Source organism: Diachasma alloeum, unplaced genomic scaffold (assembly GCF_001412515.2).
Source record: "Diachasma alloeum isolate Michigan unplaced genomic scaffold, Dall2.0 Dall_scaffold_00211, whole genome shotgun sequence".
NCBI lineage: Eukaryota > Metazoa > Arthropoda > Insecta > Hymenoptera > Braconidae > Diachasma > Diachasma alloeum.
The window spans coordinates 805055-831704 of NW_021680376.1; the positions used below are offsets into that span (position 1 = coordinate 805055).

Consider the following 26650-nt stretch of genomic DNA (forward strand, 5'->3'; position numbering starts at 1 on the left):
TAGTGGGCGATGTTGGTGTCAGTGAGGTTGGGAGGACGACAGATCAGCAATCGATCGAGTTTACGGGGGTTTAGGGAGTTATTCGGGGGAAGAAATGATTTTTTGGGGTCTCCGGGGGGATTTTTCAACCGGTTTTCGCCGACTTGCGGGGCTATGGGGGCGGCGCGCGAGGGGAAATTGGAGTTCGTGGGCTGTTCATGAGGTGAAAACAATAATCAGCTGATTGGGGGGCTTGAGGGGGGAGCGAACGCAGCCGAGGGACAATGGAAGTGGACGCGCGGTGTTGCCGGGTTTACGGAGGAGAAAAATTTTATGGAAATCGCAGCGGCTCCAATAAATCTCAAGTCACATTTTTGTAGAAGTCTTTTCATCACGCTGTGACGAAAAGTTAACTTTTCCGTCACATTGTGATGAATTTCCGCCACATTGTGATGAAAAATATTGTTCGTAACTCGTGAAAAAATGGTTTTTAGCTCGTGGGAAACCTTCCACTTGCCAAAAAACACTTTTTTGCACTCGTTACGAAATATACTATTTTGTAGAGCAGAAGGGGGTCTGCAGAAAAGCTTGGATGAGAATGTTCCATCTATCGTAGATTCAGAGATATTCATTGAAAAATCATCTCCAGATGCAGCTGCCAATTTGTTTTTTTACAATATCTCGGGATTGAAGCAAAATATCGATATTTTGGTAAAAATCTATATATTATATATTATATATTATATATTATGAATCAGATTGAACTGTGAATAATAAACTTTTGTGACATAAGAATACTAGAACCTTCAGATCATTTCGACCAGAAGTCGAAATTTCGTATCAATTCTGTTTTGTAAATCAAATAGTCATGTTTTTGTGAACCTAACGAATTCCAAATTTTACCATTAAAATCAATGTTATATTCAATTCAACTCTAAATCTCTTGGTTTTCGAAATATTTTTTAATTGGAAATGCAGAACCCAGCATCGTCCAGTAAATTCAAATTTTAATAATTTTAGCTTCTTTCAATTTAACGGTTGAAAAGATAATCCTCCGACGCTGACAATATTCCCCGGTCATAACAATAAATTGTTATATTTATTAAAGTAATAGCTCGAGATAAATCGTAGAGGCGTATTTATTGACAGTTCTTCAGAATCGAAGATGAAAAAAGAGTAAATCCGTCCTCAAGTTGTCCGTCAACATTAGAATAACAATCATCAGCCTTTTATTTTACGGAAGAGGGGAAGGGGATAATTAAACCATTCGATTCCGTAGTAATATTATATTTGAGTATGCAAAAATTTTCAGTTTCTCCTTGACAACACCGTGTCCAGGAGAAAATCCGCTAATCCCACTTCGCACTTCAGTCCTAATGACCCCCTACACTTCGAATCACCTACTCTCGTGAAAACCGGAATAACCCCCTGAAATCTGGCACCGTCGGAGCGGTCGCGTTCGGATCTCCGGAGATATATAGTCCCGCGCCGGGACACCAGAGGCTCTGAAACCCGTCACGAGATTTTTTTTCTCCCCTTCCGACGGCCAGAAAATGGTCGCCGTCGACGGTGATTAGATGGATTTTTCCCCTCACGTCTCCTCGCGCTTTTGACGTTTTAGCGGTATTCTGTGGCGTAGTTGGTCGATTGAATAGAGTGTCCGAGCAGCCGAAGAGGCCTCAGACTCCCCGTGAACTCCGGAAATATCGTCCCCGGCTTTGATCCGACAAAAGGTAAAAAATCGCGAGGAGAACTCGTCGGGTGCAGGTCCTCGCGCTCCTTTTGCGGAATTAACGAGGGATCATGCGGAGGATTAAGAGATTTCTGTCGGTTTCCGGGGGGAAAAAAATCAAACGGTAGATCATTGTTATACGGTGATGTCACTTCTATAGTCCTTCGCGTCGTAAATGAGAAATTGGAGGTCGAGGGAGAATGGGAAGTGAGCGAGTGGTCGTGCGTTTTTTGCTTTCGACGTTCTAGACAAATTAGGGGGATTGGGGTAAAATGGACACTTGATTTTTTTTCAAGATTAGGGACGGGTTGAAATGTTGATGAAATTTAATCTTTTTTTTTTCAGTACAAAGAGCAATTCTTTACCTTTGTGGTGAGCCTAAACTGAGCTCTATTGGTACATTTGTTTCTGAGTTATGAATAATTTTAGAAAAATCCACAGGAGCAATTTCCCACTTGTTTTTTTTTTAGAGACGGAATTATTGGGAAACCGGTGATTTTACTTCGTAGGATAGAACACTTGATCACTTGCCAGGGAATCATCTCCAATTGTTATATTTTTTCACGTATTTTTAAAGTGTCAGCATGAGTCAACCGAAGAGAAGTAAGGACATTACGAATAAGGACATCTCGGAGTTGGATGTTTCGAAAGAAGCCAAGAGTTTCATCGATAAAATTCTCGGTGATGTCAGCAAGACTTCGGCCACCAAACAGATCATCATTGGCACCACGTCAGGATGGTAAATATGAGATGATCGATATTCTGAAACTGATGTTTTTAGAGCAGAAATGGGTGGGGCAATTTCCATATTTCTCTATTGGAAATATCTTGGGGATTGATCATGTCTTTTTTTAGAGTTTGGGCTAGTTTTCTGGGGGGAGAAGAGGCCTTTCAAATGAAAAAACCAATTGTGTGAATTTCATTTCAGCTTTTTGCTATTATTTTGATTAACTTTCGATTATCTCTGCAACGAGTGATTTTAGAACAAAATGTTAGGGGACTTTTTTGTAGCAAATTTCATGATCTACAAAAAAGTTCTTGTGACATTTTCTACTAAAATCATTCATTTCCGAGATAAATGCATAATAATGAAAACACCTTTTTGTTGTTATTTTGGTCTATTTTGGCTTATCTCTGTAATGAGTGATTTTAGAGAAAAATGTCACAGGACGTTTTTAAAGGAAATTGAATAAGCTACAAAAAAGTTCTTATGACTTTTCCTCCTAAAACCACAATCTACCTCGATAAATCCAAAACTAACAAAAGCACTTTACTTTCCTCCTCTGCTGTATCTCCTCAAATCATCTCCTCATTTTTTCAAAGGGCGACTGGCTTTTTGGCGATGAAAGTCGGCAAAATCGTTGCATTCTCGGTGGGCGGTGGCATAATAATGCTGCAAATAGCAGCTAATCAGGGATATATCAACGTCAACTGGGACAAAATCCAGAAGAAAGCTGAAAGAATATCCGACAAAGTCGAGGAAAAAATCACTGGAGAGGGGCCCAACTTCATGGATAAGGTAATTAGACCCCTGCCAATTACCCCAGCAATTAAAAAAAATATTCCTGCGAAAAACTAATGCCCATCGAAGATTGAAATTCTCGGAAAGCACGCGGAACCGAGGAAAAACTCAAGGCCCGTGAAACAGGACAGAACTGAAAATGAACATGCAAAATATTTCTGTTATTTACAGATAAGAATGTGGTGTCGGCAGAATACATGCCTTGCAACGAGTTTCCTTGGCGGTTTTATTCTCGGCGTTGCAATGTGAATCCCTTAGAAAATCCCCAAAGACCGGAGCGATAGATCGAACGCAATTAGGAGTGTTAATTATCTTGAACAATTTTTTTTACTCTAAAATGAAGGATACCTCGTCATTTCTTCCACTCGAGTGCCTGATGAAGGCCTACAGGCTTGCCATTCAATTCAGTTTTCATGATTACTACAATTAATTATAACATGTCTTTCCAATAAAAAATTCGAAAAATTTTCGAGAGAAATTTTTATTTATCTCATTAACTGTAAATTCGAGGGGAGCAAAAGCGCATCAATTCGTTGATTAAGGTTTAAATATACTAATCGAAATTTAAGAACAGTAAAATAATTGATAATCTCGATTTTCAACTGAAGAATTAAATATTTAATAATATGGAATTGAATTTCTTACTAAATTTCTTATAATGGAGTTTCGATTATCCAAATGATCCTCAATCTTCCGGTATTTGAATATTTAAATTGATGATTACATCAATAAGTAAAATCTAAGAGAGATATTAACGAATTGAGCTTTCAGTCTTATTCTCATTTTCATTTTATTCCTATTTCCGTACTATTTTCAGTATTACTTTATTTTATTTTACTCTATCATTACGTTGCTGCCACTGCGGTTGGAATTTTTCTATTCTTTTTGTAAAAGCAACGAGAGCCTTTAAAAATCCCCTAAAAGGGAAATGAATAATAATAATTTATGGCTATGGCCATCCCTGAATTTTAAAAATAAACTGCAAAAAGAAAAAAAATCTAAGAAGACTCCAAAGCCCTCCCCTGAATTATTCCTGAAGTATTCCTCCACCGAAAAAATTTAGATGAGTTACCGAACCGATTTTTCAGGTCGACAGATTCGTCGACAAGAAGTTGGACAAAGCCGAGCAACTGATGAAGAACGGCCAGGCGAAATCCCGTCGTTGGTATCAGTCCCTGACCGGTGAAAATGGCTTCAGACCCCGTGAAATTCACTTCTTCCTCGCATCCTTCGCAGCGGGCATTGCGATTGGCTGTGCATCCGCCAACTAGGTAATGGATTGCTGCACCTTGAGTGTCAGCGAACAACCCAGCGTACGTGACCCACCCGTGGACACAGCATCAGTGACAATTAAACGAGACGCCTACATCGACGAGATGATAGAAGAGCTGAAGGTCAAGATAATAGAGATGAGGCAGTTGTTCACTGATTTCATTGAGTCATTGCCATTTTAAACACTTGGCGAGACGAAACGCTGGACTCGCTGGACTCTCATCAGTGAAAATAAACGAATTATTCGCTGATGAGGGGATTGTTATCCTCGAGATGCAGCAATCATTGCTCTTGGTAGATACTCTCATATTAGATCACCTAGTGGAGTAATCGTCTAGTATTATCGAAGTCATTGTTGAGGCACATAAACACGAGTCTAGAGATGTGACCAATGGAGTCAACAGTACTTATTTTATTTATTTTTGAGGGATGATGTTTATTCGACAGCTTCAATGTCTCTGGGAATATGCGGAGAAATGCGTGAGAGTATTTTTTATTCTATTCCAGTTTCTCATGCTATGCCTCAACTATTCAATGCCCATTCTCACTCTGATGAAAGTAATTTTCGTTTTTTATATCGTGAAATGATGGGGTAGTGTTCTCACTCTCGAATCGTGAATATATTGATGACTGATAAATAAAATCATCTCAGCATCCAACTCCAGAATGTTTTTCGATAAATTTGCATTTGAAGTGATTTTTTTCGGAGATTTTTTTGCATTAAAATTAATCGAATCCCTAGTCACACTCCACCAAACGAATTGTACCGAGTTGATATTCTGTCTTTTTACTCGAATATGTCGGGGTCATTTTCACTAGTAGCTTATTGATAGGCAGAGTAATAATTCAGTGTAAAATATTATCTTCTGCCCATGTAATCGAGTTGTATATCGATGTAGAATTAACGATTGTTGAATAGTAAGTTAATTTGGGTCAATCGTGATGAATTGTACGAGATTTAGGGGGTAATCAGTTGTGAGGTGATGATTGAGGGGGAAATGATTAAAATGCTTTATGAATTTGAAAAATACTCGTTGTTATTCATCAATACTCCTGGTTCACTCGATGAATCGTAGATTAATCAGTCATTCTTTGTACATTTGTTAAAAGCGTTTCAGGCACTGCATTATTACTGTTCTGAGCCTTCGCCGAAGGCTTTGGTTTCCATTGCAGAATATGTGTGTTGAGTTATCACCTATTTGTATCATGGTGTCGTCATCCTGAAGAATAAAAACATTTGCATCAGTGATTTTTTATTAATTCTGGTGGGAAGTGAGAAAACTGGATGAATTAAACTTTAAGCTTTTCTCGAGTGTTGAGTTATCTCTGAAACGATTGGTTTTAGAGAAAAATGCTAGAGGACACTTTTGTGAGAAATTTCGTCGGCTACAAAAAAGTTCTTATGACATTTTCCCCTAAGACCGCTCATTTCCGAGATAAATGGAGAATAATAAAAAGTGGTTTGGTGGGTTTTCGAATTCTTCGTGGAAAATTCCCGAGAATTTTATGGAAGAATATCTTTTAGCCCTTGAAAATTCAATTCCTCACCAAGATGATGTTCGTGGAGGTAGAGCTGTGCTGCAACTTTCCCCCTGTGATTCCCTCCTGATTCAATTTCTGGAGAAGCTCCTGGGGATCTATATTCCCGTACTCGTGCTTCCTCTCCTTCAGCACTTGGTACTTGTCGGGGGCTGATGAATCCGAGGCCCTTCGCTTTCCGATTATTCTGTCGTCGAGACCCTTTATCGTATAGACGTTGTCTTTCACTTGGAGTTCACCAGTGACAGACGCCACACTCAACCCTGGACGAATTTCATTTGGAATTATATTGCCAGCCAGGTCAGGCTCGATGAATACTCGACCCTTTTTTCGTTTCAGGGGAAGTTTTATCACTTCACCACGTTTGAAGGTGATTAAGGGACTTTCCTGGAATGAACATGTTCATTTATGGAATTTCATGGCTTTGTATTTTTTTAACGATTTTACAGTATAGATTCAACATTTTCAATCATCGAATTTGTCAATTCAATTTACGTGAAAAAAAATTGAATAAAGTCATGAATATTCAGTCATTAAAATTATATTTTGCACAGAATTATTATCTTTTTAAATACTCGTTTATGAATAAATAATTAAAATTATTTAAATGGACTTTTAAAAAAAACTTATTCTATTCAAATATTCAGATATTTTCTATTATATATATTTCCATATGAAAATTTCGTGGCTGCAATTTTTTAAATTTGTTCAATTGCTTTTTCAATCCCTTTTAAGAAATTAGAATTATTTAATGGAAAATTCCCACATTATCAAATATTTAATTATCTATCAATCGCAAATTTAAATTATTAATATCATACAATTTTTATATTTTGACGAGAATGTTTTATTTTTATTTTATTTATTTATTCATTTACTGCAAATGGTACATGGTACCACATAGCAGTGAGATCCCTGAATACAGTAGAAATAATATAGTTAGAATAATATAAAATAGTATAAAATATAATATAATAGCCACCCCTGACTATTATTATTATATTATTATATACCATAATAATAATAATATAGTAATAATAAGAATAATAGTATAATAGTATTAGATTATAATATTATATATTATACAATTATATTAATTATATAATATGATGTCATACAATCGATTACTCACCCCAACAGGTTCAATAACAAGATCAAGTCTGTGCGGAGCAGAATAGGGTGGCTGTGTGTAGCTCTCAGGCACAACAAGATTCTCCGGCTTGAGATCCCTAATCAACTTGTTCGCCTGTGTGAAATTCAGTGAAGTGTCAATGGGGCAGTGAACAGCCTTCATAGCCAGTGGTTGAAACGGCGCGAGTGCCTCCAAATACGGAAAGTCCGGCTCCGTGAATATGATGGTGTGCTGAGGATTGTTTCCCCAGAGCTGCACAAAATGCACAGCATCGCCGAACCGGAGACTGGGGTGTCCGCAGAAAACGACGCAGGGCTGACGATAGTCCGTGCTGAAGCCCTCGGCCCAGGTGGACGTGAAGTGCTTCAGTCTGGCATTTTTCACGAGGAATGCGTGGGGAAAGGGCTCCTCGGGGAGGTACACTTTGTTCTGTTTGCTCGTCGACAGCCACTCGGCGAGGATGTTCGAGTAGGCGAGGGAGGTTTCAGCCACTGGAGAAATGAAGAAGAGGGGAATCTGGGTGAAGCCTGACTTGTCCAGGTGAGTGCTGAGGCACTCGAAGAGGTCATAAACCACTCCTGACGGGTAGCAGGGGATCAACACGCAGCCTCCACTCCGCAGGGTCATGGCTGGAACGAAATTGATGGAGAGTGAGGGTAATTTGTGAATTTTTAAAACGCTCATTTTTGTTTGTGGAGACTCCTTGTGCAGTGGGTGAATTGGAGATTAATTGGGGAGATATTCTCTGTGGTAATGGCGATGAGAGAGTGTTCACTGAGGACGGTGAGCCATACAAGGAGAGAAATCAAATTTATGGGCATTTTTCCATCATTCGAAAAATAGAATAAATAATTGAGAATGGAATAGAATGAAATTAAATAGGTTAAATTAATCCAGAATGGAAACAAAATGAATTAATCCATTTGATATAATCCATATAATGCATAAAATTGAATTAATCCAATTGTGAAAACGGCAATGGAACGAAAACAACATAAAATGGTACAAATTAATCCAGAATAAAAAAAATTAAATACTTAAATTAGAGCATGCATGCATTCAATTGACTGATGCATTTGTTATGATTAAATTTGTATTCTGAATGAATAACTCAGTAGTGAAGTGGTAAAAGGAGATATGTTAATTTTGAGTATCGCCCTTTTTCAATCAATAGCTCGGAATCTATGGGAGATGGCAAAATTTTTGTTATAACCTTTTTTGTGGAGGTGTTTGAGTGCTACAACAAATGTGATTACAAAAATTTCGCTATCTCCCTTAGATTCGGAAATATTCCTCAAAAACTGAACTGGGAGACGAGTCGACTCATCTCCGTTTACCACTTTACTACTGAATTAATCCATTGACACGTAAAAATACTGAAAAATTCAAACTCACCAACAGTCATGCAGAGTTCCCCGAGCATAGTATCAGGGTTGGCAGTGGGTGTCTGGGTGAGTCCAGTGAGAATGAGCACATTGGCGTGTTTGAGTGTGACCTGCTCCATGGGTCTGGGATGAGTGGTGAGGGTGGAGGAGCCACTGACAAACGCCACTTTCTCGTGATCGCAGGAGATGAGCCAGTTGCTGCTGCCCAGGCAGTAGCCAGAGCTGATGGGGGTGACAGTGAGTGCCCCATAGATGTCCAGCTTCTGGTCGTACCCCACCAGCTGGATATTCGCCAGGGCCGAGTTGACAGCTGCCATCGAGTACAAGTGCCTCCAGGACTTGGGTTTGAGGGCGTCAGCCAGGGGCGAGGGGAGAACGTGGAGCATCTCCTTCCAGTGCTTGGCCAGGGTCGCCCTGGGGGTCTGCTCAATGTACTCCACGAGCTCCTCCATGAAGAATTTGCCGATCTGCAGGGTCGGCTCGGTGGCGTAGACAATGCCCTTGAAGCCCGTCCCCTCGGTGACGAAGGGCAGGGCCAGCATGCACGTGTAATTCGATATGAGGATGGCGTCGATCTCGGAGAAGTCGACGATTTTCTCGAGGGGGGGCGCGAACTCGGGGGTCGAGTCGACGAAGATCCTGCCGCAGCAGTCCTTCAGCTCACCCTCTATCTGCCAGTCCTGGTGGTTGTCGCGGGGCAGCCAGTTCGGGAGGGCGTTGAATTTCGCACTGGGGACCACCGGCATGGGCAGGAAGTTCAGGATTGACTGCATGTTCAGGCCGCAGTCCAACATCAGGGTGATTCCCTTGAAGGTCAGGACTAGACATGGCTTTGTTGGCTCACTCGATAGACAGTACTGCAAAGGATTTATTTATTCATTCATTTATTTATTGATTTATTCATCTACTGATTGATTCATCGATTTATTTATTTATTTATTCATTTATTTACTTATTTAGGTATTTATTTATTTATTGTAGACCCATCCTGATAGATCAAACCCAAAGTTAACATTGGGACAACTCTGGGTTTATGGAAAACATCGAAATTTCTCAGACACCGAAAAATTCTGAATTTAGATTGAAAAAAGAGTAAAAAAAATTTGAATATTTTGAAAGAGCGTTTTTAATTAATATTGAGGACTGAGGAGTTATTGCGATAGAATAATGAGTGATATTTTTCATTATATGAATAATGAATAATTATCGTGGCAAAACGAGAAATGATGATTCCTCGACCTTTCTGAATGCATCAGCCCTGTCCATTTGTCATTTTTCAATACCACGAGGTTACTGTACCTCATTCATAATTTAGAACTTGTTCTGTCGAAGAAAAATGAAGAAAATTAAAAAATTTGTGACTCACCAATTTCATTCTCCCGAAATTATATCCACATTCATTAGTTCAACTAATTATCAAGGTTTTCTCGAAGAAAACTAGTTCACAAACACAACATGACACAACTGGGCACAACGTCAACAACTCTTTTTGAACATAACCTCGAATTCCACACGTCGTTCTCTTCCACCGGTGAATGTCCCGCTTGTTAGACCCAAATCGATCACGAGTAGATTTTCACGGAAAGAAATCATGTCTGAGGTGATTGTTCTGTTCGAGGGGTACTCCAACAAGCTGGATAAAGAGAGAATGGAGGCCAATTGCTCCTGCGTGCTCATCAAAGGGCCCAAAACCGTTATTGTTGACACTATGACAGCCTGGGATAAAGACAGAATAATCGATGGTATCATTTATTCATTTGTTGAATCCCACTTCATTCTATTTTTGTATTTAATGTTACAATTGTATTTATTTTTATATTCAATTTTTTGTGTTGGGAAGAAGAAGATGCGAATTCCTTAAATTTTTTCGTGAATATAGACTCTAATAAGCACTCGTCATTGACACAAATTAAAATTCGATTTTTGCTACAGATTCGAAAAAACTGATATTTTTCCAAAAATCGATTTGTCAACGATCACTCAAAAAATTGTCATCAAAATGGAATTAGCCATGGCTCGAAAAATTGATAACAATACCCTCTTGATTCCATCAGAATATGATGGGGGTCGCACAATTCGTTGTTGAGTAACAGCACATTGTTTATGCGATTTGAATTTTTTTCATGATTACTGAAAGAATCATCAGTAATAGCAATTAAATCAGGGCTTGAAAAGTATATTTCAATGGCTTCTTAATCAAGTTGAAAAATGGTGAGAACAGTATCATTGCTTATCAAGTTACACAATACCGTCATGAGCTTTTTATATAAAAATCTCTATCTCTATTAAACTCAGATAGCAGTCTATTATGTTGAATACTTATTCATATTGATTCATGGTCCCGACTAACTTCTGACAGAACCTGAGTTAAACTCTGAGTTAAACTTTGACTGAACCTTGACTAAACCCGGACTGAAAACGAATTCGAGTCTTGAGAGGGTCTGAATGTAGAATTATTTGACAGAACGAAATAATACGCAAAATTTTGATGACATTTTAATTGATAGTACTATGACATGAAAGAATAGAAGAAGAGAATAGTGAAATAAGAATTTTAAAATGAGAACTCATTCGAAAGCAAATTGCTAATTTGTTTTGCTAGTTGACAACAATTTTATTATCCTTTACACTCAATACTATAACAATTCAACAAACCTATTCGATAAATTATTTTCAGCTCTAGCTCGTCATGATGTGGAGCCAGAGGACATTGATTTCGTTGTTTGCACACACGGTCATGCCGATCACATTGGCAACAACAATTTGTTCCTCAAGGCAGAGCATATCGTCGGATCCTGCGTCCACAAGGGCTCAATCTTCTATGAAAAGCATTTGCAGGGGGGTAAGCTGTCTTGAGAAATTTTGGGTCAAATGACGCCGAAATTAAGGATATCCAAGTATCTTTCCCATTTTGGTACAGGCCACACTACAGATCAACCTCTACCATTTTCAATCATCAAATTTGCCAATTAAATTGCCTGAGAATTTTTTTTCAAAATCAAATTAAAGTTACATTCCATAGAATTATTATTTTTTTATACATTCATTATTTATAAATAAATAATTGCAATTGTTTAAACTGTCGGAAATTTATTTTTTAGGCATGAAACCGATTTCTGGTAAAATTCAGAATATGAATAAATTCGTTACAATTCCGAATGATTTTTACGGTGGAAAATAGATTGTTTATAAATTATTCACAGAAAGCGCTCGTAAATTTCAAAAATTGCAATTTTCAAATTATTTTCTAAATCTTCCTCCAAAAGTAAACTTTCTAATTTTTTTCAGATTTAAAAAATCTTTTCTTACGGTTCAATATCGAAATTCAAATTCAGGCCTGCAAAGTTTAACTAATAAAACTATTCTTAAATGTTCACCGGAGGAGAAATAGCCGAAGTACTTGGATATCCTCGAGTGAAATTCAGTAGCATTAATTTCCCTCATTCTCATTCAGCCGAACACCAACTTTGTGAGGGAGTAAAAGTCCTCCGGACCCCTGGCCACACCTACGACGACGTCTCAGTCATCGTAGAGAGCACTGTTGACGCTGAGAAGGTGACGATAGCCGTCGCTGGGGATCTCTTCGAGAAGGAAGCTGACCTGGAAAACCCGGAGATGTGGCAGAACCTCGGGGTCCCAGAGCTGAGGAAAACGCAGGCTGAGAACCGATTCCTGGTGATCATGCTGGCTGATTACATTGTACCTGGCCATGGGAAGATGTTCAAGGTCACTGAGAAGATGAGAAGACTCGCCGAGTATCAGATTCCAGTTGATTTGAACGAGTCTACTCATGCCTGGAGAAACAGTACCATCGGTTGAGGCTTTTTCCTAAATTTTTTTATTAGAAAATAATATATAACGCTTTGTTACCATTAATTTGTTCAGAATGGTTCACACTCAGTAAAATATTTTTTCAATAATGTCATGTTGTTTATTAATATTTTATTCAATACTTGCTTTCATTATCGCAAGAATTTTTTTTTTAATTATGATTGAAACACAATTTTTTATGAAGAAATCGTCTTCATAAAATCTTCCGTGTCCCAAGATTAGGAATTTTGTGTTGTTGAGGAGAGAAATTAATCCTTCGTAACCCAGACCAAACTTATGATCAAATTTGGGCTATTTAACTGTATCCACTCCCTTATTATTCATAAATCAACAATTAGTAGGAATATAAATTACCAGAAATTATAATTTTAGTTCAAATAAATAGAGGTGAGTATTGTATCAATTTACCAATTTTTCTTACAAGAGGAAATTAATGAAAGAGAGGATTATTAATTTCAATGATTCATTACTCTGCAGATCTGCGGAGGAACATGAAAATAGAATATATTCTTCTCTGACAACGTCAACAAATTATTTTTCAACAAACAGGCTGATTTTTATAAATTAACTTTATTAAACACTGGCTTTAGTAATACATGAGGTCACATTTCAATTACGATTATGGTAAAAACGATTTGCACACTATATATTAATCTATTCTCCTTTTTAATTAAATGAATGACCGCAACTGTCGCATGAAACTCGTCTCGTTAAAATATTCCACGCAAAACGCCAATTCGACAACTGAAAAAATTGTCCTCAAATCCGGCAACAGACGAAAGAAGTAAATCCATTCGTCTTCCGGACGAATTGGACTCATCCAACGGGCAATCACAGCCAAAATCTAAGTTATGCATCAATGCAACGATAAACATCTCTCTGAACTTGTGACATTAATGGGATATCTTCTACTTTCCTTCTAACAGCAGTTGTTGGCACGTTTCAATGATTTCACGTGTTTGATCATCAGTAATATTGTTTCGAATTTTCATTCACTCCTGTGGCAAGATTAGTAACTGAATCAACTGAGAATTCTGCTTATTTTACGCACATAACTGTGACAATTTTTAAATCTGCTTTCGCTTCACTGCAGTGGTGGGGCAAGATGAGTGAAGAGAATTTAGCCTTCATCCATCTCGTTTCACCAGATCAGGGATGAGCTCATTCCATTATATGTAAAATACTCGCTTTTGTACACATCTCTATTCTGAACTTTAATACTGATCCCGAGGTGTAAACTATAATCATCAATTAGAGTAAATGCACAAGTTTTTTTATGTTTCTTTGAAAAACCATTTTTTTTTTATTTCGTTGAGATCCGCAATCGTAAAATTTATTCATATTCAGAATTTTACCACAAATTTTAAATTTTCATGCCTAAAAAAATAATTTCCGAAAGGTTAAATAATTTAAATTATTTATTTATAAACAACAAATGTTTAAAAAAATAATTTTTTGGCCAATGAAACATTCAGATTTAGAATGGTTGAATCTATAGTTTATTCATATTCAGAATTTTACCACAAATTTTAAATTTTCATGCCTAAAAAAATAATTTCCGAAAGGTTAAACAATTTAAATTATTTATTTATAAACAACAAATGTTTAAAAAAATAATTTTTTGGCCAATGAAACATTCAGATTTAGAATGGTTGAATCTATAGTGATAAAACAACCTAAAAGATATTTCGCTATCCTTAAACCGTTTTACCGCTTCGCTCCTCAATTTTAAATAAAAAATAAGAAACTAATATCTTTGAATCTACAACTGGTGCATCTACTCTACACTTTCCACTTAAATTAAATATATATTCACAGTAGAATGAAAGCAACAAATTTGTATAGTTAATACCCCAATGGCTCAAATATTCCGATGAAGTCGATGATTCTAAGGCCTCGAATATCATTATTGTTCATTGAATTTCGTGTGAAAAAAAAATCACCATTTGATCTAGAGAAAACGGGGCTCACGACTGTCGTTGTTCACATCCACTATACAATGTTCATTACTTAATTCGGAGGGGACAAGGCCCAGGGATCAAGTGATCGTGTGAATGCGACCCATTTGCTCCGCAGGTGACTGAAAAGAAACATTGAATTCCAAAAAAAAATGAACAAATAAAAAAAGTAATTGATAAATTAATGCGAAGTAACTGAATCGAGAGTAACTGGAAGATTCCTCATGCAGGGTGAATAAATATTAAAACCATCACCGAAGAAAAATAAATTGATGAATGAAGTTGAAAAAGCTGGAAAGAGAACATTTTGGAGCAATGAGATAAATAAGTATTTATTTCCGGGTAATTGCCAGCGGAATTTTTTTACAGTCAAAAAGAACATTAAAAATTCGTCTGTTGAGGTATCAAACTATCAGCCCTAGATCACAGTATGAACAAATTAATCAGCAATCACAAACGGGATTTTCATCCTCAAACGTGAAGATCACTCTATTTTAAATTCAATCAATCGTAAATGAGGACTACATTCAAGAAAATTATGTTCAATGTGCGATAATATCTCTAAATCTCGTGACATGAAAAAAGTTTAAAAGAATGAGAGAAAAATAATCATCAGGATCTGAAAAGTAAGACGATTATCACCGGATAACATTTCAAGGTGTTGAATACAGCTGCTATTGAATGTCAGACTATTTTTTATGAGTGAACTATATGTTCCAATCTACTGAAAATCCAATAGGGTGAACAGTCCATTAATGGAACACTCGAGGCATGCAGTGAGTTCATGCACTGAGAAAAAATGTATAAAACTTGGAATTTGATTGAATAAAAATACGACACGACTCTACTTGTCATCAATGTTATGTTTAAAAAAATGGAAGATGATTCTATTGCATAGAATATTAATATTTCGCGAATGAACTGTTCTCCCTGAATACAAAAACTTCGAATAATTGAAAGAAATAACACATCACTACTGAAACGGCGCCTAAAGTCCGTGTCCTTTTTAGCCAGACAGATTTCTCTACAATAAATACTTTCACCATAAAATCACAACATCAATAATCACCGCAAAATCCTCCAATTATCAGGGAACAATTCGTCAAAGTTCCAGCTAAACCGTTCTTATTTATCATCTTTTCGCATTCGCGAGGGGTTCCCTCGTCTCCTGAATTTTCTCTCGAATAAATCAACTCTTATCTCCATTTACCCCAACACCAGAGCCCACCGATAATCATTGGAATGCACCCAATATAAATCATCAGCTTCTTCAATCAAAATATTGATTCTCACATCAAGTCCCTCATGAATAAGAACGAAAGCAATAAATATCAATGAGAGAATGAAAATTCTCGTTAGTTCTTAATCTCCTCTCATAACGTTCTCAGAGGAATAAATCCATCCATGCCGATGAGACTCCGGTCCATCCCGTAATCATCATCGCGATCGTCATGACGACTTAATAGTCTCCTCTAGAAAATAATAATTCACAACAAAAAATTTGGATCACGTCATCCAATGAACACAAAATAATTATCGTTTTGCTCCCATGACAAAAAAAATTGAACAAAAATGACGAAAAAATTGTAATGCCCCTCTGTGTAAACATCATGCATTTTGTTCCCAAAAAATGTGCGACTCTCTCGGGAATTTTAATGACGAATAAAATTATTCTTTATATTTGTCTTCATTAAACGTCTACATCTCGAGAACTATAATTACTACAGATGTGAGTTAAAAAACATTTTATTCGTCATGAATTTCGATGGCCCCTCAATACTTTTCGAGATCTTCCCCTTGAACAAAAAACTGAGATGTTTACACACCGATAAAAAATAACGAAATGCTAAATTAGGACTGGACATGGACACAATTTCGAAGCGATAATCACAAGCAAACTCATAATAATTCTATAAACTATTCATCTCTTTTCAACAAATGTTCCCCATAAAATCAAGTCGAGGACATTAAACATAATTTTCGGTTGGAGCAAGCGAATGGAAAGTACAAACCCAATTTGTTAGTAAACTTGTTATATTTATATAATAATCATTCAATCATTGTGAGATGATAAAACAGTGATACACACACTCTCATCTACATTAATGAAAAACCTTCGAGCCCCAAGTTCTCATCACACCTCAGCAATAATAAATTCCAACTGAAATTTTCTGTATACAATAATTTACAAAAAAATAATTCTTTACATTGAATATCATACAGTGATTGGAGATTCTCATCAAGTCGTGTATATCATTGTCACTCCAGATATCTTCATTTATCAATAAATTCTTTTGTCAATGGAAGAAATGAAGTTGTTCAAGTGTTAGTGTTCATGCACTAGGCAAGGATTACACGATAAAATCAGTGGTTAATTGATTAATCAATGGATCAGTTGAATTTCTTCCCCCCGGAGATGCAGTTAGTCAGACCAATGAACGAAAATGTAAAACAATCGAACGAAAGTATATCGAAAACATTGAGATTACTTTCTTATTGCATTCGCTGATGATTATTATCTTCAGGTTAAGCCTATTTAATAGCCCTCTATCTTCTGTTCAAGTTAAGTATGACGTAGGGTTCACCAGGATTGTTAAATTCTGCAGCGTTGTTAGGCTGATAGCACGGATTGACAGTGTAATTTAAATTTGGCTGATGAAAACTCACCGGCTCTATACTCGTATTCCACTCGACGTCCTGTGCTTCGAGGCACAGGTCAGAGTCTGAGTCTGCTTTTCTCGCTGGATCGTCCTTTAATTGTGCGAAAAAACAATAGTTTTACTATTTAATTAACACTGATTTAAGGGGAAACTGAACCCCTGCGTTTATATGAATCTTTAGAATTTTATTTTCTCCTGCAATTATTATTTTTCATTCATGAAACTACTTCATTGACTAAACAGTGCGATAATCGAATCGATAAAGAAATTTCACAGATAGACATTACTAATTGTAGGAGAAAACACAATTCTAAGATTTGATGTAGACAAAGGGGTTCCGTCCCCCCTTAAGATGATTCTATTGACAAAAAAATCGGTATATCATTTTTTCCGTGACTCACCTGAGACAATTGTTGAGCTGTTGTTAAAAGCCTCGCAAGAGGTGTGCAACAAACTGGCAGAGTCTCCAGTAAAGTTGGTCGCGAGTGGGTGAGAAGTGGCTTCATATATTTTGTATCAAAGTCACCCCATATTCGTGCAAGTAAAGCCTTCTCATTGGGCTTACCAGCGGTACTGCCCCCAGCCTGCAGGGAACCGTCTTGCATCGAATTGTACTGTTAAAAAGCAGTTTAAAATTCAACAACAGAAAGATTTCAGTCACATTTGCGTATTTCAATAATCAAGCGGTGAAACGAGACAAATTAATTGATAAATTTCATTATTTTCCAATGAATTGTTCCCTTTTCAATTACTTTATTCCATCAATTTATGAATTGATGTAATTGCTGTGCAACGACTCAACTAAATTGTCTCGTTTCAACATTTCACTATTGATGCAGCTCATTTGTCCCCAAAAAGCGAACAAGCTATTCCATTCAATATTTTCATGTCCATCTCTTTAAGGATATCCAAGTATTTTTTACAGAAAAATCAGGAATATTCAGCGTCATTAAAATTACATTTTGCACAGAATTATTATTCTTTTAAACATTCGTCACTTTCGAACGCGATCTTGACTGTTTTTTTAATTTGATAATCTGAAATGATCTCCAATTGCCATTCAGTTTTACACAGTCCTGGAGTCTCCAAAAATAATGATTGTACAATCAAAAAAACGTCCAAATCCACTGGAAATTGTGATATATTTTACATTATGAAGATGGAAAAACAATCGAGATAACGTTCGAAAGATGATTCACCCTGGCCTTGAATGGAGCTCAAATGAAATCTGATATTCGACAAATGTAGAACAGCATTTCACGGGTGAAAAAATAGCCAAAGTACTTGAATATCCCTAATCAGCATGCAGAATCTACGATTTCTACGGTATATGAGCAATAATGAATTAAAATATACGAATAATTAAAAATAATTCTCATAGAAATTAAGAGGAGCGGGATTAAATCATACGGAGAATAAGCGAGATAAGCAGCCCCAGCTGTACCACAATCTCGATCGATTGCTCTCCCACTCTGAGGTGTCACAATCAATTACTTCGTTTGCAATTCAGAGCAAACAGTCGGTGAAAAAAAAAATACGAAAATTTCTAGAAATTAAAATTATTGAATTTCGACTGAATAATCGAGTGTTAACCTACCGGGGGACTTCGCTCCCGACGCATCTCCAGAGGTCCGAAGCCACCTTCGCCACCGGACTATTCAAACAATTCCAGTTTATTTTATTAATTGTCCTTGTTTTCATTCTCTTGGATTAATTTGGGAATTAATTGATTAATGGGAGGCTCCCACAAGTCTAGTGCTCTATTTTTTTCGGTGGAAGTTACGCGAAGATGTCAAGAGAATCCTAGTGAGTAGACGTGTGAAAATCTATTGGATTTCTAAATTGACAAAAGATTCTAATTCTTCAATAGAAATCCAATAAAATGTTGAATGCACCCATGTTATAACTGCCTTACAATTGAATAACTATTCAGTTTTCCTTCAATTTTCCCTCAAGAACTGAATCCAGAATTCGAATCCTCTTTCAATAACGCAATAGCCAAGACTAGGATTTCCTTGAAATAATAATCTTCAAAAAATCACATTCTCAATGTTACTGATGCAGAATACAATCTATCATTCATTATTCATGCCAGTGTGCACTGCCCAAAAATCCAAGTGATTAATCCCACGATTAATAATCTCATCCCCGTGAGTGCACCTATTCTCTAAAAATTAAAATTAAAATCGTGACTGACTCTAGTTTAACAACGGTAATAGTGCAGTTACAATTTAATTAATCATTACGAACCCCACTAGTGTCCACTGAACTGTACACCTGTGTTGGGCAAGCGGTGGTACAAGAGGGCATAGTAATTATCAAGTAATCGAATGGCAAATTAATATCAAAAGCTGGGGGGGGGGATTCAACTAAATAAATGTCTGTCGATGGCTTCAATTTCGTTGAAATTTGGGGATGGGTTGCCTTTTACTGAATTAAATTAATAACTGGATGAGTGATGGGGCAGGGGGACATAATCTGATGATGAACATTGGGATTTGCGGGTACTTACGTTCCGAACACTTCCGTGGGAGAGACCTTCCACTTCTTCATCTACTCCAACTCTGAAAAATAAAAGAGAAAGAAAATTAGTGAGAAATGGGTTGAATTCCATTCGAATTGTTATTTTACATTTTGTAGTCATCGAAGTTTTGTTTTAAAGAATATGGATTTTCAACGGTATTCAATGAGAAAAAGGTGGCCTGATATGCTTAAATTAAAAAAAAACAATAGAATGAAAAACTATATTAAAAATAATTTTTCAGTTTACAGCCCGGGTGGATTATTTTTCGAACTTCATCTCGATTGTTTTTCCATCTTCATAATATAAAATATACCACACTTTCCATTGGATTTTACATCGCACAGGAGTCCCGAAAAATTCTGATTGTACAATAAAAAAAAAAAAAAGAAAAAAACTGAACATTTTCAAAGAGCGTTTTTAATGAAGATTAAGAAATAAGTCCGATAGAGAGGAAATAGTGAATTGATAATTTATCATGGTAATTAACGATCTGACAGACATTGACTACTGTGACAAATGACGACCTAACAGCCATTAGATACATAAAATTATTAATTTGCAATTTCCTCCCTAATGGGCTTATTTCCCAATATTATTCAAAAGCTCTTTGAAAATCTTCAGCTTTTTTTCCACGTTTTTTTGATGGTACAATCATAATTTTTGGAGACTCCAGGGCTGTGTAAAACTGAATGGCAATTGGAGATCATTTCAGATTATCAAAATAAAAAAACAACCAAGATCACGTTCGAAAGATAGTCCACCCGGGCCTTAAAATTACAATACTCACGGTATTTTAAACCAACTGAGAAATTGTGTGGTCGCCCCTCCCTGGAAAATAACCGTGAGAATAACGATCAAGCTAGTGGTCGTGAGCATGGCTTTTCTGGCGTCCGACACTGTATTCCTGATGGCGAGGGCAAAGCTCATGGCTCCCCTCAACCCAGCGAAGAACAGCATGTGCTGATGGTTCATCGGTATCTTCGGTTTTCTCGCCAAGTTGAGGAGAAACGAGAGGGGATAGACATTGGCTGCACGTCCTATCAGCGCACAGACGAATCCCGAGAATATGAAGCCAGGATCGAACCGATGCTTGGGAAACGTGAACATGGAGACCCCGATGTAACTGAAGATGAAGTTCTCGGCGAGAAAATTGAGCAATTCGAAGAGCTGTTTCGTCCGCTGTCGAGAGTCGGGACTGAGGTTGTTGTAGGTGTAGTGGGCTTGACATATTCCGCAGAATAATACAGCAACAACACCTGGAATTCAGTGCACATTAGCAAGGAGTCGGGGATTCATACGTTAAAACAATATTTTTGCTAAAATTCGGACAAGATTTGATTATTTTGCGTTTGAAAAATTACTGTTTCGTCTAAACGGACTGTTTTTAAATTTCTTTTTTTGCTAATAGCTTCCTAGAGACCAAATGAATGCCAAGTAGTTGGTGCTGAATGCCTCGCAGTCGATTAATTTTACGTCAAAACCCAGTTTTTTTTTTTAATTTGAGTAAAATTTGATGATTTCGCGTTCAAAATATGGTCATTACTTCTAAACACTGGGTTAAATTTTTTTCCCGCTGCTAACAGCTTCCTAGAGACCCACGGGACCAAATCAATTCCAAATAGTTGGTGCTGAATACCTCGCAGTCGATTAATTTTACGTCAAAACCCAGTTTTTGCAAAAAATTGATGATTTCGTGTTCAAAAGATTGTCATTATTTCTAAATGAACTGCTTTAAAATTTTTTCCAGGTGCTGATAGGTTCCTAGAGACCCACAGGAGCAAGTAAATGCCAAAAAGTTGACGATTTCTACGTCAAAACTCCATTTTTGCAAAAATTTGGGTAAAATTTAATGATTTCGCGTTCGAAAGATCGTCAACATTTCTAAAAAAATCATTTTTAAATTTTCTCCTGTTGATAATAAGGGGGTCAAAGGTATTTTTCAAAATTTTCCTGAACTTGACAAGACTAGGCTAGTCAATTTCCTTGATGTTCCCAATATGAACATCATTACTTGTAAAATCCCATTGTTTTTTTTTATTTACCTGTTAAATCCGATGACTCAGCGATCAAAAAAGTACTGTAAGACATGAGGACGAATAAAGCGGACTCGAGGAGTGGAAAGTCCCTGACTCTCGTGAATTTCGTCAGAAGTGCGGTTAAACAGCCCATTGAAGCTCCGATAAATAACGACAGACTGAATATTCCAATGAAGTCACCTAGTGCCTGGAAGAATGCCACTGTCTCGAAGCCCCCAGAGCCTGTCTGATATCTCGTCCCGTAATTCTGAATAGATCTAAAAGAAAAATTTCAGGAACTCATTCCCTTTTTAATCACAACTTACTCCTCTCGTTCTATTTCATAAGTTTCATAAATTCATAAATTCTTTATAATTAATTAAATAAAAAAAATTAAATTGATTAAATTCATAACTTGTATTTTTAAATTTATGAAAAATGCAATTGTCCACTTATTTTATTTTATTTGTTTCATGAAAAGAAAAGAAAAAAAGAATTTAAAACATTAGAAAATTTGAGTCGAGGGAATTTCTATATAAAATATCTCAATAGAATAAGTCGAATAGAAAAATCGAATGGACTTTTTCTATAAAATATTTGTAGCTAGATTTTTCTATTAAATTTTTTAGCGCATGAAGTTTGGATTTCTATTCAAATTATAATGAAATACTATTCATATTTATACTTTATAATCATTGTTTGTATATAATTTAATTAATTAATTATTATATTTAATTATTCACCCGCTGAGGACGATAGCCACAGCATCATTCAACACACTCTCCCCGAACACAAGCGCGTAGAGATTGACATCTACGTGAAGATCATTGAATATCGAGATGATAGTCAGTGGATCTGTCGGTGAAATCAGCGCCCCGAAGTAAAGCGTGTCCAGGAATCCGAACGACTGGGACAGGTGTGGTATCAGTTGAATGAAGGTGTACATCAGTGCTCTTGAAAAATAGAGAATTACATAAAAATTGAGTCACGCTAGTGGACGAGGACTTCAATATTTTTTTTCTCGTTGACACATTTTTAATTGGATTAATTACACGTGAAAAATCTCATGGAAAAATCGAGCGAATTAGCTAGGGAATTCTATAGAATTTCTGCTGAACGTTCAGAGGCAGTTTTTTTCAATGGCAAATTAAACGAAAAAAATTGAGAGTGGAAATTGACGTCGAAAAATTTCTATAGAAACCATCTCAATAGAAATCCAATAGAATTTTCGTGCCTGCATTCAAACCCTTCCAGTTTCCCTTTGACTTTTCATTTTAAATAGTTGAAAAACATTTTTTTAATCGAAAAATATTTAAACAAGTTCCATTATCACAGACTAAAAATAAAGAAATTAATATGTGGAACATTTTTCAGAATTGTTCAAAATGTTTCGCACCCAATTTGCTTAAAAATTGAAACAATACGATAAAAATATCAAATCTCACCCGATAACAAACGATGATATTGTCGTGCCCAGGAGGGCATACATTAAAATGGCCCCCAAATTACGGAAGAAGTATTTCTGAAAAAAAAATCATTAAAAACCGCTTCACAACTCTAATCGCCTCCAACAAAAAAATCACCGAAAAGTACGTAAATATTTACTCTCTTCAAGCTGTATCCTGCGTGAAATATAATCGGTGGTAGAATAATATTGAAGAAAATTTCTGGATCGAAAGTGGCCTGAGAACAAAAACAACATTATTCAGGAATTGGCTGGATTATCAGTAAACTCGTGACCTACGATAACGATAAAATTCAAAATGTACGTTGAATTGTTTATTCTTCCCTCACCTTCAGATCAATCTCGCTGTCTTGTTTGAATATCTCACCCCTGAAGGAGTATGCAAATGTTTTATTTTTAACCGTGCCACCGCCTTTATCTTCCGGAAAGCGTAACCACAGAGAGTCAGGTGGAACTGACTGGTTGTATCTGTTGTCAACCTCGGGTTCGACGCGCATATGAGTGATGGGACTCGTTTTGAAGCCATAACGGATTATTGCACCGATAATGAGGCCTAGAGTTAATTGAAGAGGTTTTAGTTTTGCTTCATTTCATTTTAATCTGATCCTTGTGATCCTTATTCGGACCTTTTTCATCCTTATTTAGACCCTTAAGGCCCTTACTTGGACCTTTATTCTGACCCTTAATCTTCCCCTCGTGATCCTTATTCTGATCCTCATAACCCTTAATCTGACCCTTGTGACCCTTAATCTAACCGTTGATTTTTTGTTTGTTTTGATCACAAAAAATCACTTTTTATTGATCTTTAACATAATTACTCTTCATTCAATGTTGTAGCTTGTGAATTGAGGAAAAAATATATACATAAGAAAAATAATAATGGATAAAATTAAATTAATCTAATTGTGAAGACGGAAATGGAAACAAAATAAAATAAAATAAAATATAGTATAAATTAATCTAGAGATTAATAGTAATTATTATTGTTGTTGTTGTTGTTATTTTATTTTTTATTTCAGTTAATTCCACCTAAACTATAATTTCATTTCTTATTTCGGCTGAAATGTGACATGAATGAATTTGAGAAAATGCATTCTGATAGTAGAACTATCTCTTTCTGTACTCCTGAGAATTTTGGAATTTTATGATCTAATTTTAATGAGAAGAAATGAAAAAAAGCAAAAAAAACTAGACGGGGAGAAATGGAAAAAAAATTTTTTTTCAATGTTTCCAGAAAGTTTTAAAATAGATATATTTTTTCGAATAATGGAAGCATTCGATTATTATCCTTAATAAATTATAAATTATTAATATAAATATTAATAAATAAATTCGATTTTTATTCTTGTCTTTTGATAGAATGAGTGGAATAAATCACAGAAATTGAGAATTGGAGACTAAAAATTTTATCGGATTATTATTATGTAAAATGTAAAATAAAGTAATAGTAATAGTAATGATAATTATAGTTAGGTGAAACTGTATCTGTAGACAACCTCAAGTGGCAAGTAGGGCAGTCCGACTATTGAATATTTTATGAGGTAGATTGAGCACGGATTTATCATACCGCGGGGTAATGAGCTCATTTCGATTGTGGTTCCATTGATGATGTAGTGATTGCAGGGGAATTTAATGGAGTTGCGATTATGTCACAGGCGGAGGGAGGCTGGACGTTCGAGTATGATTAAATTGGAAAATTCATGAAGTGAAAATCAGAAGTAATTAAACGTGTAAGAAGTAATTTGGGTACGTGAGGATTAATGGGGCATTGAGGGAGGATTGGAGGCCCTTTAAAGCGCCAATTGATGAATAAATTGTGGAGGTGAGCAGGTGGATGGAGTGATGAGTCCAGACGTAGAGCGAAATTGACAATTTTCTGGTTGAGATGCAGTGGCTTTAGACACCATAAAATAATTTTAAATAGTAAAAATAATATAAATAATATTTCTGTGGTGTCGCAGAAGAAATTTATATTCTGATCAAAATTATAGGGGAGGGTGGGGTAAAATGGACATTTCAGACTTTTTGTAATTTATTCATAACTCTGAAACAAATTTATCAATTGCGCTCAGTTTAGGCTCGTCACAAAGGAAAAGGATTGCTCTTTGTATTGAAAATAAATGATTAAATTTCATCAACATTTCAACCCCTCATCAACATTTGAAAAAAAGTCAAAAGTGTACGTTTTACCCCAACCTCCCCTATTCTGGAAATTTTTGTTGAGAATTTTTTTCGTATAGTAGAATAACACCTGCAAATAGATTCTCATAAAAATTTTGTTATTTCTCTAGATTCAGAGATATTAATCAAGAGCTTAGGAGTAGAACAAGATTAGCCAATCTCAGTTGATAATCAGTTTTGGGAAATATCTTTGAGTCTACGAGAGGTATCGAAATTATTATGGGATTATTATAGGTCCTTTCTACAATAAATAGCGAGTGTTTCAGAAAATATTCTCCATTAATCCAGTTCTCACGTCACGAAAAATATTCCTCATTATTCAAAAGAATTAAAACGAAATGACTGAGTGTAATATTTAGAGCTTTTTTATAATTCCCTCAATTTCAGAGAATTCTTGCTCACGAAATAGTATTGCAATCGAAAATTCACTCATTGTATTCCCGTATTTTTAAAAATGGCCCTGACATGAGGAACAACTGAGATACCTTGAGGAAACAATGGAGAAAATGAGTAAATTAACAACAGCAATCAAAACAGCTGTCAATCCCTCAACACCTCGATCGAAAAAAAAACAGATCCCTCAGCAGTAACAGGAGACCCCAGGCGACCATAAGAGTGAGCATTAAAAATATTTCTCAGAATGCAAAGAAACATTCAGCAACGTGATAGCATCCAATTACTCGCTCCAACTCCCCAGAGATCTCCCTCTTATCAAACAGCCCGACAATTCCGTATTAAAAAATCAATAGAATTCGATTGAATGCCCACACCTGCCAAAATGCACCTGAACGCCTTTAAATTCCCAAAAATCCCCGAAGAATTCCCATTCCCCAGGATCTCTGGGGGTCACAAAACACTTAATTTCAACTCATTCGGTTTATACTCCATCGAGTGCCTCTGCACTGACAAATATGTTATTGCCACGAGTCAGGCATTGATTCCTAGACATGTCAACCATGACGCAACAATCGCAGAGATAAAAAAAAACTGTCTCTCACGGGACAATTAATCAACAGAGAAAACGTAAGTCTGGGCTATTGTTGTGACATTACCGTAGATGACAGCCAGTCCCGTTTCGTGGAGGAACCGCAGGCGACGATGCTTGAATGTCCAGATCGTCAACACCGTCAGGATCAGGAGAAATGTGTAGAGGAGGAGATTTAAACTGTCGAGACGGTGGAGGAGTTGGGCTTTGGCGTCCAGCTCGATGTCCGACGCAGCACCATGACAGTTATTTATCAGCAATGATGCACACAGAAGGAGCAGTCCTCCAACCATCTTCGATGATCTTCAACCGGCCACTGATGACTGAGCAACGACTGAACTTCAATTCAATTCAATCTTTAACACGAAGCAATTTTTTTTTTTCGACTTTGGGGGTTGGGGCGACATCTCTGGGCCGCGGGGGCACGCACTGAACTACTTGAGGGCTCTGAGGATAAAAAGTAATTTCTA

At 36.5% G+C, this 26650-nt stretch overlaps 4 protein-coding genes across 10 annotated transcripts; 2 read left to right on the top strand and 2 right to left on the bottom strand.

Annotated features, from left to right (window-relative positions):
• Positions 1-1517: 1517 nt before the first annotated feature.
• LOC107036777 (FUN14 domain-containing protein 1) lies at positions 1518-5535 on the top strand. Of its 3 annotated transcripts, none has more exons than XM_015254922.2 (4): positions 1518-1712; positions 2289-2450; positions 3035-3230; positions 4322-5535. In XM_015254922.2, the coding sequence occupies exons 2-4, from the start codon at positions 2296-2298 to the stop codon at positions 4502-4504; spliced, it is 534 nt and encodes a 177-aa protein (XP_015110408.1). In that variant the 5' UTR covers positions 1518-1712; positions 2289-2295; the 3' UTR covers positions 4505-5535. The 3 variants fall into 3 exon arrangements, with proteins under 3 accessions (XP_015110408.1, XP_015110407.1, XP_015110409.1); XM_015254921.2 differs by lacking the exon at positions 1518-1712 and adding an exon at positions 1719-1835; XM_015254923.1 differs by lacking the exons at positions 1518-1712; positions 4322-5535 and adding exons at positions 1719-1835; positions 3405-3702.
• Positions 5474-10313, bottom strand: LOC107036775 (integrator complex subunit 9). The gene is made up of 5 exons (XM_015254918.2): positions 9928-10313; positions 8572-9418; positions 7177-7805; positions 6054-6431; positions 5474-5725 (listed from the first exon to the last, which is right to left on the bottom strand). The coding sequence occupies exons 1-5, from the start codon at positions 9934-9936 to the stop codon at positions 5609-5611; spliced, it is 1980 nt and encodes a 659-aa protein (XP_015110404.1). The 5' UTR covers positions 9937-10313; the 3' UTR covers positions 5474-5608.
• LOC107036776 (metallo-beta-lactamase domain-containing protein 1) lies at positions 9503-12450 on the top strand. The gene is made up of 3 exons (XM_015254920.2): positions 9503-10303; positions 11239-11403; positions 12016-12450. Exons 1-3 carry the CDS (start codon positions 10153-10155, stop codon positions 12378-12380), a joined length of 681 nt encoding a protein of 226 aa, XP_015110406.1. The 5' UTR covers positions 9503-10152; the 3' UTR covers positions 12381-12450.
• Positions 12451-13940: 1490 nt separating this feature from the next.
• On the bottom strand, positions 13941-26520 carry LOC107036779 (sodium/hydrogen exchanger 7). 5 transcript variants are annotated; one of them, XM_015254928.1, is made up of 13 exons: positions 26248-26520; positions 23344-23567; positions 23155-23232; positions 22995-23071; positions 22293-22502; positions 21577-21827; positions 20322-20790; positions 19523-19574; positions 19261-19287; positions 18608-18664; positions 17412-17624; positions 17018-17101; positions 13941-14472 (listed from the first exon to the last, which is right to left on the bottom strand). In XM_015254928.1, the coding sequence occupies exons 1-13, from the start codon at positions 26471-26473 to the stop codon at positions 14431-14433; spliced, it is 2010 nt and encodes a 669-aa protein (XP_015110414.1). In that variant the 5' UTR covers positions 26474-26520; the 3' UTR covers positions 13941-14430. The 5 variants fall into 5 exon arrangements, with proteins under 5 accessions (XP_015110414.1, XP_015110412.1, XP_015110411.1 ...); XM_015254926.1 differs by lacking the exon at positions 13941-14472 and adding an exon at positions 14665-15822; XM_015254925.1 differs by lacking the exon at positions 13941-14472 and having other exon boundaries at positions 15831-17101.
• Positions 26521-26650: the final 130 nt, after the last annotated feature.

Coding starts and splice junctions, on each gene's coding strand:
- LOC107036779 (XM_015254925.1), bottom strand. CDS start 26,473: ATGGTTGGAGGACTGCTCCTTCTGTGTGCATCATTGCTGATAAATAAC. Junction 23,568..26,247: donor GGGACTGGCTGTCATCTACG/GTAATGTCACAA, acceptor AATTAACTCTAG/GCCTCATTATCGGTGCAATA. Junction 20,791..21,576: donor TGAGTCATCGGATTTAACAG/GTAAATAAAAAA, acceptor ACTGAATTCCAG/GTGTTGTTGCTGTATTATTC.
- LOC107036777 (XM_015254921.2), top strand. CDS start 1,783: ATGCGGAGGATTAAGAGATTTCTGTCGGTTTCCGGGGGGAAAAAAATC. Junction 2,451..3,034: donor ATTGGCACCACGTCAGGATG/GTAAATATGAGA, acceptor ATTTTTTCAAAG/GGCGACTGGCTTTTTGGCGA. Junction 3,231..4,321: donor GGCCCAACTTCATGGATAAG/GTAATTAGACCC, acceptor CCGATTTTTCAG/GTCGACAGATTCGTCGACAA.
- LOC107036775 (XM_015254918.2), bottom strand. Junction 6,432..7,176: donor TTGTTATTGAACCTGTTGGG/GTGAGTAATCGA, acceptor TGTTCATTCCAG/GAAAGTCCCTTAATCACCTT. Junction 5,726..6,053: donor CCTCCACGAACATCATCTTG/GTGAGGAATTGA, acceptor TTTATTCTTCAG/GATGACGACACCATGATACA.
- LOC107036776 (XM_015254920.2), top strand. CDS start 10,153: ATGTCTGAGGTGATTGTTCTGTTCGAGGGGTACTCCAACAAGCTGGAT. Junction 10,304..11,238: donor TAAAGACAGAATAATCGATG/GTATCATTTATT, acceptor AATTATTTTCAG/CTCTAGCTCGTCATGATGTG. Junction 11,404..12,015: donor TGAAAAGCATTTGCAGGGGG/GTAAGCTGTCTT, acceptor ATTCTCATTCAG/CCGAACACCAACTTTGTGAG.